At 35.6% G+C, this 21741-nt stretch overlaps 3 protein-coding genes across 5 annotated transcripts in view; 1 reads left to right on the top strand and 2 right to left on the bottom strand.

Annotated features, from left to right (window-relative positions):
- Positions 1–20: 20 nt before the first annotated feature.
- On the top strand, positions 21–983 carry LOC136346091 (high affinity copper uptake protein 1-like). Its single transcript, XM_066294949.1, has 4 exons — positions 21–221; positions 289–416; positions 467–538; positions 755–983. The coding sequence occupies exons 1-4, from the start codon at positions 192–194 to the stop codon at positions 963–965; spliced, it is 441 nt and encodes a 146-aa protein (XP_066151046.1). The 5' UTR covers positions 21–191; the 3' UTR covers positions 966–983.
- A 445-nt stretch (positions 984–1428) lies between these two features.
- Positions 1429–6285, bottom strand: LOC136346073 (KAT8 regulatory NSL complex subunit 3-like). Of its 3 annotated transcripts, none has more exons than XM_066294921.1 (13): positions 6057–6285; positions 5596–6005; positions 5283–5544; positions 4949–5228; positions 4789–4901; positions 4553–4737; positions 4354–4501; positions 4111–4300; positions 3059–3373; positions 2785–2874; positions 2325–2567; positions 2035–2264; positions 1429–1981 (listed from the first exon to the last, which is right to left on the bottom strand). In XM_066294921.1, the coding sequence occupies exons 1-13, from the start codon at positions 6108–6110 to the stop codon at positions 1586–1588; spliced, it is 2916 nt and encodes a 971-aa protein (XP_066151018.1). In that variant the 5' UTR covers positions 6111–6285; the 3' UTR covers positions 1429–1585. The 3 variants fall into 3 exon arrangements, with proteins under 3 accessions (XP_066151018.1, XP_066151019.1, XP_066151017.1); XM_066294922.1 differs by having other exon boundaries at positions 2785–2919; positions 3305–3376; XM_066294920.1 differs by having other exon boundaries at positions 3059–3376; positions 6057–6284.
- Positions 6286–6545: 260 nt separating this feature from the next.
- The window catches only part of FMRFaR (FMRFamide Receptor), a 55332-nt gene continuing 40136 nt past the window's right edge, over positions 6546–21741 (bottom strand). The window contains exons 5-8 of the mRNA XM_066294936.1: positions 21230–21612; positions 19792–19898; positions 18991–19734; positions 6546–6662 (exon numbers count right to left, since the gene is read on the bottom strand). Of these exons, the coding sequence (XP_066151033.1) occupies positions 19649–19734; positions 19792–19898; positions 21230–21612 (576 nt within the window). The 3' untranslated portion in view covers positions 6546–6662; positions 18991–19648. The remainder of the gene's footprint in view (positions 6663–18990; positions 19735–19791; positions 19899–21229; positions 21613–21741) is intronic.

Consider the following 21741-nt stretch of genomic DNA (forward strand, 5'->3'; position numbering starts at 1 on the left):
TAATGTTATCAGAAGATAATAGCACCTATTAAAATATCTTTCATATCACAAACGATAGAACCTTTAACGAAGCAAGTAATACAATTTCTTATCAAAGTTCTCGACAGCCTCTCAGATAACATTGTACATATCAAACAGGTATCCAACAATCGTTTTATTGTCTAGATCGTGATTTAATCTGAAAAAAAAAGATGAAGATGGATATGGACATGAGTTCCTATGTGAGTATTTAGATTTCAAGACTTCACCCTAAATCATTTCTTCTAACTTAATTGCTTGACTTTACAGTTCACCTTTTCAAGGAGAGCAACGGTCTTATTCAAATTCTGGAAGTTTGATTCTATTGGTAGTCTAATCGGCTCAATGTTCGCCATTTATGCGATGGCGTTTACGTATGAAGGTTTAAAATTTTTTAGGTTTGCATTCTCTATAAGTTTAACCACCTGTTTATAAGGGAATCTTTTAGGACTCATCTACTTATAAATGCAATCAACATTAGGGAAATCAATAAAACTTCTGGGGACGACAGATTCTCACAGTGAGCATCAACTATCAATCAATTTCAAAATTCAAAAATCGATCTCTATAAATTCGACTAATACTTGAAATACTTTATAAAAAAAGCATTTCTATCACACATAAAATTAATTGAACAGGTGTGCTAATTTGATAAGTTCAAGTATCAATCGCATTTGGTTGACCCAACTTTTCAATCATGATTGTACAACTGAGACTTATAGTTTTTTCTTATCAGGCTGACAATACTGAGTAAATCGCATCTCATTCAGACCCTACTCTACGGAGTTCAAGGTACTCTTAGCTATTTTTTAATGTTGATCTTCATGACTTTCAATGGGTGGCTTTGTCTTGCTGTGGTTGGGGGTTTGGTGTCTGGGTATTTCGTTTTCGAATGGAAAACACCCGCTGGTTTGAATAGCAACATCGATGATAACCACTGTCAGTGATACATTATTTAAACATTACCTCAAAATTAAAATTTCATCTGTAACACAATTAATTTTTTGTTTCCCTCATACGTGTTTGTTCCGTTTACTTACGAAAGGGCTTCTGGGATGGGAGTATCATTAAATCATATTGTTTGGTTGTGTGGAGAAAAGCAATGGTCCGGCGATATACCGAGTGACCAAGGAAATAACAAGGTCTAATTTGGTAATCTTGTGTTGTTTAATATTTACTTACTATGAATTTATTGATGAGACAATAAAGAAGATATTCTTGAGTGAAGGGAAAAACTTCTAAAAATAGTGAAGGGGTTAATTTTAGAAGACGACTGAATCTAAAAAATTGAAAGTTTGTTAAAATTTTCGATATATTTATAGGCACTTTTTGCCAATAAATCTATTTACTTCTCCACTGTTAGGAATTTTATCTAAAAAATGGCCAAAGGAAAAAAAAAAAACAACATAGAACACTGCTTTTTTTCGTAATAAACAATTGTTTTCTTTGAAACATCAAAAGTCGACGCATGGAGGTTAAAATACAATCTTCTTCTACAGGCAAATCAGACCGAACTTAATTTTTCCCGACATCCGAGTCATCATCGAAAACACACTAAAGCATAAAGTCACAACTTCAAATTCTTTGGTGGTACATAGTCAGGATCATCATCTTCTGTGGCTATTTGCTCTTCTTCCAAAAACTGCCTCTTGGCCAACATACTGAATACCCCTTTGTCGAGTCCCAATCCGGGTTTTGGCACCGCGGTAGCCTCAATTTCCGTCTCTAAATCGACATCTTTATCCAAAGAAACTACAGTGCTGGATCCATGGAACACGAATGGTTCCATGGACTTTTTCGATAAAATAATTTTGGTATATTTGGTGGGCTGCTCCATCATCGAGGTGGAATTGGGCCTCTTAACTGCCTCCGGACTAATGATGAAGTTATTGAGGCCGGAACATGCAGTCGGTTTGTTAATGATCACATATTTATTAGCCGGAGAAGGGGAAACGAATTTTGACTAAAAAAATCAAAGCATCACCTGGAAATTAACTTTAAGCATTGGGATTTAACCTTATCAACTTGATCCACAGCATTAGAAGCAGAAAGATCAGTGGGCACATTTGGATCTATGAGCTGATTATCATCAGCGAAAATGATAGGTAAATCCATGATCTCCTGGGAAGTTAAATTTGCTGGAGGGGGCAAATTGGTCTTTATTGGCGGCGGAAAAGTAGGAAATAGCGGTTTTTTCGCTGGCAAAGATTTAGGGGGACGCAGGATCTTTGTGTTTGCAAATGGTCCTAAAAATCATAAAAAGTTAACTGGACAAATTTTCCACTTAAAACTCAAAATGAACAAACTTATGGGTTGATTTGGGCTTTTTCCGGGCACAGTCAAAACGAGGGGCATACTACCACTACTCTTCACGTTAATAGTGGGTTTGGCGGTCATGACAGATTTAATCTTGCCATCGGGGAGAATGACCATGTTACTGCTTGTTGCCCTGTGACCTAAACCGATTTTAGAGAGATCAATAGTACGTCTCGTTGAGTTGGAAATCAGTTTGGCTGCGGTCTGGCTGGTCAGCTGTACGTTTTCCAAGACTACGTGCAAAGAGAGAGTAATAAATAAGAGAAATTGTCTAGAAAAAAAAGCGAACAGGAAATTTTTTACAATATTTCTTACAAGGATATGCAAGGGAAATGGAGTATGATGAAACAACATTTTACACGTTTAAGGATATCTTATAAAGGCTAGTAGTTTCACGATTTAATTGTTTAAACAACTGAATTAATAAAGAATTACTGAACTTTTACTTACTTTTTATAGTTGCTGGAGATGAAGGTATAGGCTTTTGGCTGACTGCCGGAATGGTCTTAATACCGCCTTGCAAGAGTGTGGAAAGTTGACCTGCTGGCATTACGTTTCTACCTAAGTTATAGGCTTGCAACCGCGCTGGGTGGTAAATAATAATGATATTAGTTAAGTGACTGAAACGTGCGAAAACCAAAGCTCTAAATCGGGTCAGTATATTACATCAAATAAGCACATTTTCAGCCGAATTTTCTCCCGCTTTCTTTAAGATTTGTCTGACCTTTATTACATGCTTCCTCTCCCTTTCCAGATCCCTTTCTCCCCCCAGTTTCTGTGAAACCTCCTATCTTGACAACGCGCTTCTTCTTGATCGCCCCTTCTGTTTTAAGGAGGAATTTATGGTTGATAGAAGTGTCGAGAGGGCTTTCGGATGCCGACGCTGTGTCGGAGGAATGAGGAGATTTTGAGGGATAGGAAAGGGCGGAGCTGCTGTTTGAGGCTGTAAGAGAGGCAGAGGGAAAAGTACCTTGGGCTACTTGGAAGGCCCACTTGGCTTCAAGCTTGCACTTGGATTTGCTGGAGCCTGCTGGACGTCCTACTGCAAAAAAATGGGATAGCCTTTGTTGGTATAAAATATACTTGAAACATAGGAAGGAAAATGGCGTTTGATTAACATTTCAAATAACATGATCATTTAGGGTCAAATTGTTAATCTACTGCTAATTTAAATATTACTCTATTTTCTATGGAAAGCAAAATTCCCAGGCGCAATTTGAACATTTCTTTGGAAGTTATTATTTAATTTAAATTGACATTAATAATTTAACATTTAAACAGACAAGTTTAACGTTTTCACTGCAAAAAAAAAATGGAATTAAGAATCCTTCGCCAATGCTGAGGGAAAAATTTTGGTCAATAGCGAATGATATGTGTCGAAATTCGTCACGATCAATGTCACAAAGAAATAATCTTGGCACTGACGAAAGAGGTGGCCAGATTCTTGAATTGAGGAAAAGAAATGACGTACATAACTTTTAACGTAAAAAAAACTTTCAATTCAATCAGCGTCAAGAATATGTAAATTTATTTTCGAATGTAAAAAAAATCGTTCCTTTACTATTATCAAGACAATAATTTGTATATTGGCGAATTGAATAAACCAGTATCCTTTTTCAGATATCCGAAGTGACAGGATGTTTACAAGCAGTTTTGGCATGATTCCCAAGAAAACATTCAATCTTTCAAGTTCAAGAATATACTCATTTTCTCATAATATAATGTAATATGTTTTTGACAATGGTGAAGAAAATAAATACATATACGAACACATACCTGGCCGAGCGATACGTGGTGTCGGAGAAGGCGGTTCACTCTCTACAGAGCTGGTATTGGAGTTGTATCTTTTCCGTTCAATTTTGCTTTTTTTTTGAAAATCGCCAGCTGGAACGCTGGTGGGTGATTGGCGCACTTGAGGCGGATAGGGTGATAGAATCAGGCTGCTTATAAACTCTCCCACTTCATCCTGAAAAAGAAAACCAGTTGTTAAAAGTTAGTTAAATTTTAGAAAAAACTCACTATTATGCATTGATCCACAATACTTTGTGTAATACCCTCTTCACGTCTCTTCTTCTTACTAACAATAAGATTATTGTCAGCAGATCCAACCACTATTAAACCAGTTTCTATCCTCATTCGTTCTCTCAGATCTTCTACATCTTCTTGACTGAAATTATGGATTATAAATTACCAACAATTAACCAGTAAATATGCTTACAAGGAGGTACTGGAACATTGGCCTATAACAAACAATACAGGGCACTGTAGTTCCAATAAATTATCATCTGGCTCCCCTCTTCTCCCTTCAGCTGTCAACATGGAAAAACCAAGGCTTACCACACAGAAAATGTTTTCTACTTGGGCCAATTGAAGGGCTAGAGTTGCTCCAGCACCCACACCAACCTTAATCATTAAATAGCTATTAAAGGTAATTTTCATAATTAAAATATTCACCAAAATTATATGCCTTTCAGGGAAATTTTCCTTGGCTTCCTGAATTCTTCCTCTTGCCAGGGAGAACATTTGATCTAGGTAATTAGTCATGGTCATGCGATGACTAGAGGAACCTAAATTGTCAAATTTATTCTCATGTATTTCACTTTTTCACACTTACCAAAATTAATTGGGACTGACACTACGAGTCCTAAATTTGACAACAGGGCCAACCACTTCTGGTGCCTTTTTGAGACACTGGGGGCACAAGGCATTAGCACTAATACTGGATTAGAAGGCAATTTCTTTGGCTTATCTTGAGCTAGGCTGGTCTCTAATGGATCCCATGGTTTCTTCAGTAATGGAAGTAAATTCTCAGTACTTAGAGGACCCATTCGATTTGCAGAGCTTGACGCATTTAACAGCTTTTCCAATAGTTTGGGGATTTTTGACATTAAGGTCTATAATTAATTTAAACTCATAAAGTTTTAGGGTTTTAATTTATGAAAGATTACCTGGAGAATATCTAAATATGAGGATAAATTCTGTTGGTTTAAATTATCGAGCAGGAGTTGATGAATCCATTGAATGAGTTTGGTATCATAAGAAAAGGAGTTGAATAAACGTCTGACTCTTTGGACAGCCTTATCTATGATGGCTCTTCGAAGAACTGGTTCATTTCTTAGGTTTGAATAAGTAATTTTCCCCAAATAAAAGTTGTTTAAAATGTTGACAAATCCATTGAATAATCTATGCTGTGCATGAGACCAGTTTGTCCTAACACAAACTCATTTGATTTCTTAATTTTCAGCACATCAAAATACTCACTTAACAATCTTTTCCTCCCAATTCTCATCATCAATACTGTGCCTTGCTAAAGTAGCATGTTTCTCACATTCCACCATCAAACCTCTAGCTTTCTCCACATCATAAGCAGGGGCTGGAGGTTCTACATCAATCAAACCATCTACATCGACAAAGTCATCCCCACTTTTTGACAAACCAGTAATACTAAACAGTGGTTTTGCACCCAAACTTTTTGCACCAAACAGCATTTTTGTGGGCTTCAAAAAGGAGGATTCCGGCCTCCAGTTCCAAGGCCGGGCGTAGCAGTGGTCTGTACACACAGTCCAATTCTCTCTTTCAAACATGTTGGTGAATCGTATTGGATATGAATACTTGGCTCGTTCATTTTCAACCATTGTGTTTGACAAGGCATAGGGTCTTTTGGAGGTTAGCTAGATTAGGAAGGGGATAGAGAATATTAAAATTTCTAAGCGAAGGGATACCTCTAAGGGAATGCTTTGGGATGCAAGGTCCTTGTAAGGGAGTAATAAGGCCATTAACAGGAGAGTAGGAAAAGATTTTGTTACGCAAATTGGATGAATTGATTAGCAATGCTCAGTAAGTTATTGATAAAATTAGTAAACGAACTTTGAAAATGCACCAAGTAAACTGAATTCGGAATTATTTGTCAAAGTTTTTTTAAATTATTAATAAACACTAAACAATGACGCCACTTTGGTTTTCAAAATTTAAATTAGGAATGTTACGGGAGGAACTGAACAGGTTATGGGGAACCGGTTACTTGCGATACGTTTCGATAACAGTTCTTGTTAAAAGAACACAACTGATCCTTTTTGTAATCTGCAAAAGGAAGCTACAAACAATGCAACATTCGAGTTGTGAAGAGATTCCATTAGTAATTACATTTGTCTTATAAGTTCCTTGCTTTTTTTATACTTAATTGAAGTTCATCTCGTTGAACAGATTCTCAGATTCTCCCAAAGGTCGCGAATGTTTGAACGTCCACAGAAACAGTCTTAGGAGGCTAGTTTATCTATTTTATCTTAATTGATGTTGGTAGCATAAATTCAATCTTTAGACAGTCCCGTCTAAAATAAGAGTTAAGTTTTTTTTACAAGATCACCTATCTTAAACTTAACACAACACAAATTTAATATTATACGTTTCTATACTATATATAAATTTGTTTCTCTATTGTCAAGAATATTCTGTTAAAGGTAAATGAGAAAAATTGTATTTTTTAAACTCAAGAATGTTGAATGTTTTTTTGGTAATGACGTCAAAATCGCTTTCTATTATATCTGAAATTTCAAAAGTAAGCTAGTTAGTTAATTTGATTTGCCAATGTCAAGATTTTGCAATTTTGCATTGATAATGATAAAGCATTGAAATACGTTCTTTTTAATAGTTATATTAACAGTTATATGTCATTTCTTTTCCTCAAATTAAAAAATTTGCCCCTCTTCCCTGGTTAATGTAAAGAGTTATTTTTTATAAGCTCATCGAATTGATTTTTAGTCCTCCTTCGCCATCGTCAAAAAATCAAGAATACACTAATCTTCTTCTCCCTTAAGAAACTATTCTTGACAATGGTGAAGGAACTTTACACACATGGGACACATACCTGGTAGTTGTGTACGCGATGTCAGAGATGGCGATTCGCTCGCTACATATAGAACTGCTATTGGATTTGTATATTTTTCTTTTTTCAAAATAAAATTGTAATTGAAATTCAATCAACTGGTTCCCCGTTTCACTATTATTCCACAAATAAGTACCCGCATTACTCAAAGTATGCTTAACATGTTTTGACCGTTTGCTGTACGTATTTGACGGAAAAATTTTATAATCAGATGTTTTTTTAATAAATGTTCCTATAGGTCTAATATTCCAGATCTATACGATACAACTTCTTTATACATTCGCACTATCTTAAATGAGTATTACTATTTAACATAGTAAAAAGAACTTTAAGTGGAGCTTTTTTGCATGCACATCGTTAATATGTAACCGTATAAATCAACTTTGTAGTTAAAATTGAAAAATTATAGTTATATTAGAGAATAAGCAAAAATAATAATAAAAGAACTTGAGCGCTGCCACTGAAGTGAATTCTATCATCGTGACTGTTGCAATTTAAAAAGTAAATTAAAAATGAATTTAAAAATTAAATGCTTTTTTTAAAAGCGTGTTAGTCAGGATAGAAATTCTGTTTCTGCAATATGCCATGACTTGGATTTCAATAGATGTAATAATTTTAAAAAACCATTTCGTTCGGCAAGAAACGTTCTCAAAAAGATTTAAAAAGTCTTCACACAATGGACAGCTTTTACAATTTTGAAAATGATCAATAAAAAGGAAATGGGTATATAGGACGTGCCTTTCCTTCAATATCTCCAAGCCTGATTCCAAATAGAAACCGCAATATCCATTACATTAGCGTGACTAAGTTACGATATTAAAGTTGAAGACGGACAAAAAATTGTAATGAAACGTCGAAAAAACACTTTTACGTAAATTCTCGGTCTCGGTATTTGTTCATAGTTCTACAGAGGGATCCTTATTAAGTTATCTAAAAAACAGTTGAACAGATTTATGAAATAAGTGACCCCCCCCCCCCCCTTCACTCACCAAAAGAACTGGTCGAGTTAGTTCCAATAAATTTCCTATTTCATAACATCTCTATTTAAAATGTTTTATTGATTGATTGATCTTTGACAACTGACTGACAAAAATGAAAACGAAAGTCAAGAACATGTTATTATTTCTTTTTCTTCGCTTATTTCTACGAGTGGAAGTGAAACAAATTTCTTTTCAGATATATCCAGCGCTTAACTCCCAATCACTCCATTGTTCCACATATTCCCTTTATTTAAAGTTCCCTTGATTCTTAACTCGAATCATGTAAAGAATGCCGACAATGTCTACAATAGCCGTGTCTTAGATACTCGTTTATTTAGTTACTTTGCATATTTAAATGTTAGAAGATTAAAGGAACGACACAAAACTAATTTGTTTCTACACATTAAAGAGCTATCTATAAATTAAGATTTTTTTTATGTTTAAATTGGATTTTCGTATTTCCCGTAAATTTTACGTTGCTATCAAAAAGCAACAAAAAGTAAGAGATAACGCTTGAGCAACCCTTGTAATTGAGCTTAATTAATTTCTTTAAATAATGAGACAAAACCGTTAAAGAAATCTCCAAGCTTTGTTTTCGATTCCTTCACTCGAATCTGTCTTTGAAAAGTGTATAGGGTACAATGCGGTTTGTTCAAGGGAGACTGAAGCGGAAAGGTTTTTCCTAAAAGACTATCGAATGCCAGTTACTTCAACCGAAAATGCAATTTATTTGCTCACAAAAGTTTATTTTGAGTTTAAAGCTTTAAAATAAATTAATATAGATTGCCTAGACAGCTCCATTCAATTTTTCAATATTCCACACCTCACAGCGGCTTTCAAAAGCATTTTTACCTCGTCGAGAGGGCTTAGTTGAGTTTTTCGACCCCTTTGAGCACATATTGAGAAGTTTTAGTTTGAAGTTTCGACTCGAACGCGATAGCGAAGCTGTAGAAGCATATGACTTGGAGAGGGGATTTTATAGAAAGGGACGAACCTATAAACAGCACAGATACATCTAACGGAAGCGGGAAATTTTTAGAGAAAATTGGTACGCCACTGGCCGAAACTGAAATTTAGGGGCAAAGAGGAGTAAATAAAATGGAATTATTTGGTGCTGAAATCAGCCTTCGGAAAGAATGAGATAAATTTCCATTCTCATTACCGAGAGGCGTATGACAGCCACATATTCCCAACATGAATATTCAGTTACGAAAGGATTTTCTCAGCTGAAGCTAAGCTTAGACGCTCTATTTAAAATGCATGTTTGCACTAATCCCAACAGAGCTTGTTTACAGTAGACATTAAAACGAAAAAATACTTGGGAAATTACAGTAATTACCCACTTACCGCTTATTTCAAAATTGCACGGGTGATTTACCGTAATACTGCACCCCCGAGCTATTAATTCTACAAGGCGTTACCTGCAATTGCAATTTTGTATCGAAGCCACGGAGTTTAAACGCAATTTGAATGAATGAGGTTTTAAGGGCGCACGTTATAAGTTCTTGTCTATACATATAACTTCCTCGATGTTTACCATTCAGACAATGAGGACCTCGTTGAATGCTTAATATTTAGGTTGGCGCCTTGAGGATTGGCTGGGGGGCAACGATCCTTGACTTGGAGGAACGAGGAATTTTTATAATAATTGGGAATTTAAACGATAAAAATTCCTCAAATTAGAGATGCACAAGAATAAAGCGTGAGTGCTTCTCGTAGAGTTGATTTCGGGAAAATTAAAAATGTTCAGGAAATGCACGGAATCTGGTAAATAAACAGAATTTGTAATTTAATGTTTACCTAAATCCTCACAAATTGTAAATATAAATGCAACGAGAAAAAAAAATTTAATTCGAAATCGAGACGACTTCAATCACATCAATTAGTAAAGGTCCTAAGAACCTCTTAACACTCGATAACGTGTCCATCGACGAAACGAACTTCTAAGAATTCTGAACGAATGTTGCAGTCAACTGCAGTGGTAATAATACTAATGGAAAACCTTTCTGAGTGTACATATTCCGATCTAACGACCCTATTTAGTAGAGTTACAATGCAGGATACCTTGCGTGGAAATTACAATTTTTATAGTAGTATTTATGTAGTTTCAAACATAAATCGAGGCGACAATAATGTATATTAATGAACCTTAAGGACTAGCTGTTAGAGAAATTTGTCATGTCATAGATAGAACAAAAACTATAGGGTTGAGCAAAAAATGTATCATTATCATTCTCCGGATGTTGTTTAGGAAATAAATCTCCACGCCACTTTAATCTTCGCCCTAAATGTGAAGTTTCTTTATTGCCACCAACAGCTGCTTTCCATTTTAGATGCTGAAACACAGCAAACAGAAATATGTAATATTTTAAAGTTTCCTTTAAAGCTTTATTGCATTTTGTACTCTATAGTTTTTGGAATTTGTTAACTTTCCAAACTCAAAATGACTCGAGGAGAACTACTTTTGATATTATAAGTTTTTCTCGGCTTGACTAACAGCTGATGTATTTTTCATTGCATACTTTTGCACATGTATGTACGATCAAGTTATAACTTTTTATTCAAGACGATAAGCATATAGTGAGCGGGGCGAGGGTGTATTTTAGCAATTTTGTTAAAGGTTTCCAGCACCCTTTCTGAGTTTAACTGAAACTTGCTTACGTGAAAAAATTGACTGCACGGGTCGCCACGCAGGCCAACTTTGAGATAGACTTCCTGGCTTTAGAACCCGCAAACGCATTGGCCGGTTTTCATTAAAAAAAAAGTTCAAAGAATTCCTTTCTCATTAAATTGCTGACGAACGCTCATCATGAAAAATATTTCATTTTTGCCGATGTTATACCGAAAATTGTTCATTTTTAATCCATGGTATTTCTAGGCTGCGGTTGTTTCAGAACTATCGTTATAACATCATTTATTGGGTTTCGTTGAGATATCTGAACCTAATTAGTGAATTTTCGATTCTTCGATAATTCAAAAAATTTAAGATTATTTTCAATAATTTGTTTGTTTCTATTTAATTACTTTATATCTAGATCTACAGGGTGTTCCCCAAGTACGGTACGTAACTTCGGGAGCGTATTCTACAGCTAAAATAAAGGTAATTTTGTTATATAAACTATATCCCAAATATGCTTCGTTGCGGAAATACAGGGTGCGAAAATTTCTTTCAAAAATTACAATTTTTTAAATTTAATTGATTTGATTGATTGAATGAATTTAATGAAACTTTAATAAAACAGGCAAGTACACAACGAAAAAATTCATATCTTCACACAAGTATTTCTTCTCTTAAGAATAATAAAAAAGAATGAAAAAAATTAGCTACAATGTTTTTTATTTATTTACTCGTAAACGGTGCGTCCTACGAAAAAAAGTCAAGAGATCTTCTTTCTTCCAAGTCGAACACATAATTAAAAAAGGAACAAAATATTGGAAAAGAGCAGAGGCGTACCATATTTTTTCTTTAAAATATCCAGCAATTATCCTGCCCGCACGCCACTGGTTACACAACAGCCACTGTTTTCAGCGTAAAATACGCACCGTTGCTAACTCTCAAACCCTGAAAAATTTCTTTAAAATGTCTCAAGTAATAATATTTAAAAAATTGTAATTTTTTAAAGAAAATTTCACACCCTGTATTTCCGCAACGAAGCATTCTTGGCATATAGTTTATATAGGGTGAGTCGAGAGGATCGTGCCAAACTTCAGGAGCGCGTTGTACACGAAAAATAAATGTAAAAAAACTCAAATGTTGTTATCCGATTTTCGTTTGTTTACAAGTTATAGCGTAAATAAAATATTCTAACTAGGATTCTATTTACCATAAACGTACCTTTCCTGGACGTTGGATTGGTCGTGGTGGCCCTATTAGTTGGCCTCCAAGGTCTCCAGACCTCACACCACTAGACTATTGTTTGTGGGGTTGGTTTAAGCTGAAGTGTACAGAGTAAAAGTGGACACTCAAGATGCACTAATTCAACGCATTAGAAATGCTGCAGCTGCTATTAAAAAAAGACATGAAACAATCAGGAGCGCAACGAATGCTCTTCATAGACGAAGCCGAAAATGTTTAGAAGTTAATGGCGATATTTTTGAACATTTACTATGATATCCAAACGTTAATTTATGGAATTTCTTATGAAATTTATACATTTTTTTAATTTTATGTTTTAATTTTATTTACGCTATAACTTGTAAACAAATGAATATCGGATAACAACATTGGAGTTTTTTTACATTTATTTTTCGTGTACAACACGCTCCTGAAGTTTGGCACGACCCTCCCGACTTACCCTGTATAACAAAATTATCTTTAGTTTAGCTGTAGAATACGCTCTCGAAGTTATGTACCGTACTTAGGAAACACCCTGTATATACCTCACCTTATTTAAACAAAATAGACTGCGCCTGAAAGATCACATCTTGCAGAATCAGTGACGTAGGCTAGTTTATACTAAGATAATATTTTTAATATTTTCCCGAGTCAACAAAAAATGTAATGCGCAACTGTTACATTTACATTAATGATTTTCACACGGCTGTATAAATTAAAAATAGGGTATTCATTGCAATATTATTTTGAGGTCCTGGATGATATCTCGGAACGAATGTATGTGAGAGTTTTTTATTTTTAGCCCGCAACAAAAATTACAGGGGTTTTTATAAAGTTTCTTTTTGCTATGAAACTTGAGCAAAATTAACGATAATAATATTTTGAGAGCAAACAATATCTTTTCATTATTACGAGGCAAGGAAAGATTTCGTCATTTTTTCAAATTTCTTAAATTTTATAATATTTAAAAAAAAATTTTAACCTCGTAAAACGGTCAAAAATGTTAATTGTTCAACAACTTAGTTCCAGTTAAATTTTCCAAAATAATATTATTAAATGATATGTTACAAGTAGATTATAAATAGACATTATTTAACTTTATGCGAATCAATCCTTGTCACTGATTCGGCAAAAGATGGTCTTTCACGCACAATTTATTGCATTTGAGTAAGGTGACGCGTTTAAATTTAGACACGGAGTAATTAAAATTAAAAAATTACGACTTTTTAAAAATATTCCGAAATTCTTTTAGTTGCTGAGAACGCGAAAATCTTCCAAACATGTTCCGAGATATTTAGTGAAGCCATTAATCACGTTATAACTGCTCCGAAATAACTGTAGCTACCGAATGCAGTGGGTTGAAAATTTACAATTTTGCATGACGTTTTTCATTACTCCAAATGGCAGTGAAATTTTTTTTCAAGATGAATGTTAGTTAATGTCTATAAAAGAAACGGGCTTTCAGGAGTTTTTCTGTTAAAATCGAAAATCAACCAAGTCGTAAAATATTTTTGTGAAAAATTCGAATTTTCAAACTCGATAGTTTCTGCTTAAATTTTTTTATTTTTTTCTTCTTTTTTTTCTTTTTTTTTCTTTTTTTTTCTTCTTTTTTTTTCTTTTTTTTTTGCGAGGAGGGGGAACCTTGTTAAGACACCCGGCTTCGATGCGCAACCACGTGGTCTGAGATTCTGCTGACCATTACGTCGCCCGCCTACCCACTAAAACCACCTTCCCTCTTCGGCCCCGGTATCGTCCTTCGACATTCCTTCGGGGAGTTTAAAACGATACTCAATTTTCGAATCAAATCCGCCACAATCCAATAAACAAAAATGCCAATTAGCGAACTGTTAATTAGTGCGAGTGAAATCATCAAATGCAGTCACTGCTTTATAATAGCCGCTTCTAATTATATACTTTATTTAATTTTAGACGGGTTTTGCTGAAATTATATTACGAAAAATGTCGAAACAAATTTAAATTTCATTGACCGACTAATCACTCTTCGCTGATAACTTTTTAAGCGTCCACTACCCAAAATGTGGTTTAAATTTTATAGTTAAACCATATTGTATAAACGATTTCGAACTCCGCAACTATTACAGACCCCCAATCTGACGTATATTAGACCGCAAATGTCCATTTATTGACCAAATTAGAATCGCTATTATGTCTTTCCCCAGGAAGCTGGAAACTAATAGGTCCCCCATAATGTCTCTTGACCTATTTCGATTATCTGGATTAGAATTGTGGAACTGCTATTGTGTTTGTGTATCGGAGGCTTTTAATTTTATTCTTTCGGTCTACTTAGGGATAAAATCAAGACACGCAAAAGCAAGCGTAATCAGGGTTATTATATTAATCTACCCATGGAACTTGGCCGTGTAATAAAAGCTGCTGAAACGAAAACTTCTTATATTATATTACAGATGTCCTTAAAGTTTTCCAAAGTAGTCGGGCCATTATTATTAGCGGGAGTTAATGCGGTTTTCCTTGGGGAATTTCATTATTTTCTCATCTGCAAAATCGGGATGAGTTTTTATAAATATTAAGGATGAAAGGTAGGAGTGTGTTGCGTTGCGAGATAGCCAAATTTTAGAGTTTGGTAAAAATAGCTTAATAACGACTTTTAATGAGAAATTGTCAGTTAATTTTTTCTTGAAAGCCTACTATAATTACTTTTGAGCACAATTTTGAGTGGAGACGCGAGAGCTCAAGAATAACGAAACTAATTTGAGAGTTTGGCAAACTTTGTATAATAATTATCGTTAATGAAACGTCTTTAGTAATGTACCTGCAACACTTATTCTGGATTAATGAGAAATAGTCAGAAGATGAGGACCACACCGAGGAGTTTATATATAAAAAAAAAAAAAAATTTTAACTTAGAACATTTTTGAATCCGGTGACGGTCGCGTAAAAGCGGACAGTAGCAATTGCTTTTATGGGAAAAATTCGCTGAAAATTAATACCATATAGGGGGGCCCTCTTTAAAAACAGCGAAGTAACATTTGTTGAAATTTCATGGATGGGAAATGTACTAGATCAATTCGAAAAACATCGATAATCCGGGAACGTACTAGAACAGTTCCGAATCACTAGATAAACTTGGGGAAACTTCATAAATTCTAAACTTTTATTGATAAATTTCGTCTGTCTTTGAAGATTAGAATTACCTTCATCACCTGCAAATCGCACACTTAATCCAAAAGATGTTGACTTCCTCCTACATAGCAAACCCAATATCGAATTTTCCAATCTATTAGCTCCTAATAAACCTCAACCCTTTCCAACCCTTGCACAAAGTAGAAATTATCGAGTATTAAAAGCCGCATATAACCGAGTGTTTCTAGATCAAATAAAACTTCCTTATTCATTATAGACGCGCCTAATGGATCTAATTGGAGGGCTGCATGATTAAGGGTTATTAGCTCAATGATTGATCACCGCGATTTTGGGTTATCTTTGGCTGACTTCGTGCCATAGAAACAAAAATTGCCGGCAAAATAATTGCTTGAGAGTTTGTCCGGTGCTGTGGGTCTGCGGACGAAATCGTTATGGTTTTATGGCTTGTAGATCTATTCCATCAAAGCGGCAAACCGACCCATCATGTCGATGTATGGTAGCATTTTATGCGTGACACAAATGTTTGACAACTACATTCGAAATATCTCGTGCAGCAAGAAAGTTCCTCAAGCCATTGTGTAATATGTGCAAAGAATGTTTTGTTGCACCTTATTACACGACATTTTTCAGTTGTCTAGTTACCACAACGTAGACATTAAGCACTGTTATACATTGGCAAAATTGTGTGGTAATGTATAGGCCCTTTTCGGGTAACGCAATTCAGTAACATAACTTTGCGCAATAGCTCGATGCGCAATAGCTCGATGCGCAATAGCTCGATGCGCAATAGCTTGATGCGCAATAGCTCGATGCGCAATTTGTTTTTTTTTTTAATCCATGGAACCCTACAAAAACGGTGCAAAGTACCGGGAGATCACTTAAATTTCATATTTAGTCAGCTGTGAAGTTTGCTGAAGAAAAGAACGTATGTCCATCATCGTATGTGTATATTTGGTTACCTAAGTAACCTAATATAACAATCTAACCTCGTTCCGCGGCACATGATTGAGATACGACCTACTTTTCACCTTCTATTTCTCTTGTGTAAAATCTCACACGTGGCTACATACGAAATTTAAATGACCTTACTGTACATGCGCCCGTATTACCGTACATATACCCGTCGTTACTGGTTCCACATATCAGGGACTGTTATTGACGACCCGGAATTGGTTTTTTACCATGTTGAAGCAAACCTTTTATTTGTATTACTTGTACAGGAAAAAGCATAAAAAGTATTGCGTAAAGGTAACTAAAAATAAATAAAGTAATTAAGCAAATTAGTATTTTATTTTTACATTTACGTTCCTTTAATCTGCAACATGCAGTTGATAATTGTAAAGGTAAACGCAAGTCGGGATCATTTTATCGAATTTAACGGATGAAAGCTTTTCTTCATTCTTGGTGAATAAATCTCGTTCTCGACTTAAATCTGATTAAGGCTTGAACTGGAAAACCGAAATTGGGTTTACTCGCTTCTTTAAGTTCCCTGCACGGTTAAATTTTATCGCAAACTAATGCGTAGCTGCCACGGCAAATGTTATTGCATCGAAAATTTACCTAAACAGAATCGGAAATACCTTAAGCTACACTTTTCCAAAAGATTTCAGTAAATCCCTCACATGGGAATGACCTCTCTCCTATTACTCCAAAATGGAACATTTCACGACCCCATTTATAAAGTCGAGATTCTGCGATGGATTACGAGTATCTGGAAAAACTACGTGGCCCAATAACCCGGATGGAATTTAAAATTTTCAAGTGAAATGTGCCGGAGTGGAAAAGCAACGTTCCAGAGAACAAAAGAATCAACACAAATCGTAACTAAAAATGTAATCCCTCAATTATCTACCCCCGACGTAGGAGACAAACTGAGGGCAAAATGGGATAACTTTGGGATTTCCCTGATGGAACAAATGACCCCAGTGCAAATACTAAGACAGTTGACCCTAATTTGGCCATTTTACGGTTATCAGAAGGTTGCAATTTCCCTTAGAAAAATAATGAAATCTATCGACTTTTTGCTGAATTTAGAGGCTCGCATTAGCGCTCCGATTTATCTTTAAATCTCAGTGGCCATTTAAGCACGAATTTCTGATTTGGTTTTGAAAGATTAGAAACTACTGTAAAGGGGAGAAAACGCGAGACTCACACGCCATTTCATGGTGAATTTCTACAAGTTTGAAAATGCCATAAATTATACGTTCGGTAATTATTAATTAACACCCAGCTGTCCTATCCACCGACGGACTGCTGGACAGTTCGATCAATCGATTGACTCTCTGCCGTGAGTGAAAAACTCAACTAAGCATTGCACTATCCGAGGCATGTGGTAGATTAATTCATCGGCTGTTATCTATTTATCAGATGTTTCGCCACCTGCTGGGAAGCGTTTTCTATTGGTCATCGGTTATTACGTACAAACATAAATAAATCACATCTGGAAGAGCGAAGAAACTTTCCCAAAAGTAGGGCACTATTATAGCGCTTTTTAACTAATCTAAAACTTAACTAAAGACTGATGCAAAAATAATATATTCCTCTTTCAGTCGTATTTACAGAATATCAATAAAGCTTTGCACTAAATTTACCAATAGAAGACAGTAATTAGCTTATCTCTCGCAGTGGAATTTTCTAATTTTGACTGAAGCTGAAATGTTCGGTTCGCGAGATACCGAAATCGTTTTATTACATTGGAGCCGTTATTTTGCCAAAGTTTGGTAATTTAAACTTTCAAACCAGCTTTGAATGCGCATTTTGCGTATTACGAGCTAATTAGCAAAACAAAGCGGCGGTTTATTTGAGCTAGGAGCGAAGAATTCAAACTCTGAAAATGCTTGACAAAAATACTTATTACAATTAGCTAAATCTAGGACATATACTTTTACAAATAAATGATTTTACGATACTCTTAAATCTAAAATGACTAGAATATGACACACGTAGTTTGGTCCGGGAGGAAGGCTGATTTAAACGTCAAAGAAACTTAATTTTCTCAATGCTTTTATGACTTGAAATGCAATTTTTCTCCAAAAGCAACAAAGAGCTGATACGGCCACCATATCCAATACTTTCATAATACGTTAATTTAAAAATTACACTATACATTTTATCTATATATCTATAATTCTACAAGGGCATCGGTGCTTTAACCCCCCTTTTCGATATTTACAATTGAGCTTACTGTGCAGTTTATACAGTATAGTATAGTCAGTCCAGACATAATAATCTACATTAAAACATATTATGAGCAAGCTTGGCAATACTGATGGAACAAACTCGAGCCGAACGTCTGAAATTTCTTCCTCGCAAAAAATCGTAATGATGTTTCTAGGCGAAAACCACCCTTAAGGGCGCCTTGTATAGTATTAAATCACATAATTTATCTTTGTATTCATCTCTCTTCTCGGCAGAATTCTCGTGTTAAGCTCGAATAAAACGGTTTTAATACAATTATAATCTCGGTTTAATGTCGGCCCGGAGGGTAGGTCTTGTAACCGCCACCAATTTGCCGTTAAATCCACTTAAAGGCAGCGCATATTGCAAACAGTGTAAATATTATTGAATTGCTGTAATTACCGGACAATATTTGAAACTAAATTTGAAACCGGTAATTTTGAGAGACGAAAACAGTAATAACAATGGAGATTTCTATGGAGTCATATATATATATATATGTATATATATAAATTTCGAATTAATTTGCACTAAAAGGGAGGATGTTAAATGAATCGAAGGGCAATATGCTGAATAAAAAGAGCAAATTTTAGGAAATTCTCAAAACCAAAATGGAACTGAGTTCTCAATGAAAACGTAGTAATATGAGTGTTACTTACATGCTCTGCATTACTTTCCAGGCTTACTAATCAGTATATGGCCGTTTCTTCATTGATTTTCCCATTCATACCTCCCAAATCGAGTCAAAAACTTCCGCAACGGGAATGTTTTTCGATTTTCTTTGTAGAAAGTTTACTTAGAAATTTAAAAACATGGCGGCCATTCCACTGTAGAATGCACAAATAACGATCGACTCGGTGATGTGATGCGAAGTTGACATGCAGTCCCTGTCTAACACACGTTTCAGTAAAGATAGATAGGCGAGCTTTACTGACAGATTCGTATTATTATGTAAAACTGTCAATATTGACATTTCGTGCATACGAAATGGCTGCCAAGATACGACATTATCATTAATCAATTTCCTTTAATTTTGATGCAGTTCTATGTTAGTTTCAAACGCACTGACACCTATAAATGAAAGAAAAACATTTAAAAGTTATTAAATTTTTTCAATCGTTTGAAACCTGCATTTGATAATCGGCATTACACGTGCCACCGGTCATCTCTATTTTCAATTTCACGAAGGCAGATCTAGGCACCGAAGGGAAAATTCGCCAATCCGCCTAAGAAATTATAAGGGTCGCTTTTTACGAGGAGGTACTACGCCATTTCTGATCGGGATTCGCGATTTCAGACGTCCGTCGAGAGCAAATGTCATTCGGATCCGCCGATAAACGTTTGAGACGTGTAAGCCGATATCTCTTTGCTGGTTCGTGATGCCGGGTAGTAAACGCAGGGCCCTTCAAATAAAAACATCCCTTATTTCGATTTTTAACACTTTTTGTCAAATTGTTTACCAGGGCTGGGAGTCTTCGGAAATTTTCGGCTGTCACCCCCAGATCCATTCATCCTGCTGTGCCTGCTGCCGCCATTCCGGCTTACGCTCGTACTTTGACGGTGAAGTCTGCAAGATAAAACAGAACAGAAAATGAAGCTGCAACAATAGCATAAACATTCAAAAATTAATTCAAAACTGACAAAAACGGAAAACTTTCTCGTGGGAGAATTTTAATGGCTGAATATGTATTATTCGCGGTATAAAGTGCTTAAAAGAAAGTTTCTATATAGTTTTGGAATATTTCCCGCAACAATACCTTGAAACTTTTTCTGTTTAAAATTTAGCAGAAAAGTCTCCTATACAGAGGGTTGCTTTTATTTAATAGCTTCAATCGAAGGGTAATGAACGGTAGATGAAGAACGTTAATCCGTTTTACAATCTGGAACTGCTATAGAGAACCATTTGCCGCACAAAAGCAATCAATTTCGTTCGTCACATGGGTCCATGTTTTATTATCTTCTCTTACACCGATGGCCCTCAGTTCGAGCCAATTTAATACTATCGATAGAATGAATTTTCTTATTATAATCGGATTGTTTTTAAGAAAACGTAAAAATGGTCGAAACCAATATCTGATAGCAAGGAAAAATCCATTACAATAACCCTTAAACCCATTCGCTTTGATATGCAAACCAAACACGTTTTCTGTATCGAAAATGGTATTAAAATGGGAATTCATCCATGAAAATGTGTTAAGACAAGGACGGTTAGAGAAATGTGGAAATGCTCTTACTAGCGCCATTATTGGCGATGCCTCATTTTTGATACGTCACTTGCATATATTTGTTATCAGTGCAAATGGCAATATCGTATGTGGTGCTAACCATGAGTTATTCATGAAGTTATCTATGGTCGATTTGAAATTGTGTCAAAATGGAACATTTTCTATATTTTCCTCGTCGAATCTGTTTCTTTCGTGTTCAACTGGGGTTCGATTTTATAGAAACATGTGAGAATGAGAATTAAAAGATAGTCCAAGGAAATAGAAAAATTAATTTATTTGACCAATCAACGTCAACTCGAATTTCATTCTCACTCTCACATATCCCTACAGAATCGGATGCCCGATTCTACAACACTTTGAATTAAAAAGCAATCTGCGTATTCACACAAATGTTGCGCCATTTGAGTATAATTACGAGCGCCACTTGAGCTCTAGTGTGAGAAGGGCTTTATTCCACCAATAAAGCCCTCACGACTCAATATTATCCGATAATTTTTCAATATGTAACTGTTAGACTAATTCACTCATAGATTTACAATACATTTGGGTCTGGAATTCTTCCAAATTAAAACGGGGGGTTGAAACAAACTAGATAGTTCATTTTCGTAAGGCCCTATTAATGCCTCTAAAACTAGATGATAAGGTTGCCAGAATTTCCTGCAACGTGACTCACCTAAAGCTCCTCTCTCCATTGGACACGAAACTGTCCTCGTGCGTTCCCTCGGGCGAGTCCCGTCCTGGGAAAAACAACGAATTGTGACAAAACAGGATCAAGAAGAGTCTCTGGAACTTCTCCCCGAAAATGACGTAGATGACGAAGTTGACGCTGCTGTTGATTGTGACCAGGAGGTTGCTCAGGTTGATCATCATGTTGACGTCGAAGAATTCTGAGATGTCTTCCAGGTGGATATCGAAGGTTTCCACGATGTTGATGACCATCGGCAACAGGTTACAGATAAAAAATACCACCACCACACGCATCAACATGCTGGCCAGACCGATATCACGCTGTTGCAGCCGAGAAAGACGTTGCCGTTCTCGATTAGCGCTCTGCACCTGAAATTACGGTTAAGTCAGCTTAAACCCATTGACTTTGATGAAGCAAACACGTTTTCCTATAGCGAAGATAACATAAAAACGAGAGTTCATCCATGACGATGCGATAAAGTTAATGATGTAGGAGAA

This window comes from Euwallacea fornicatus, chromosome 22, assembly GCF_040115645.1.
Source record: "Euwallacea fornicatus isolate EFF26 chromosome 22, ASM4011564v1, whole genome shotgun sequence".
Classification (NCBI taxonomy): Eukaryota; Metazoa; Arthropoda; class Insecta; order Coleoptera; family Curculionidae; genus Euwallacea; species Euwallacea fornicatus.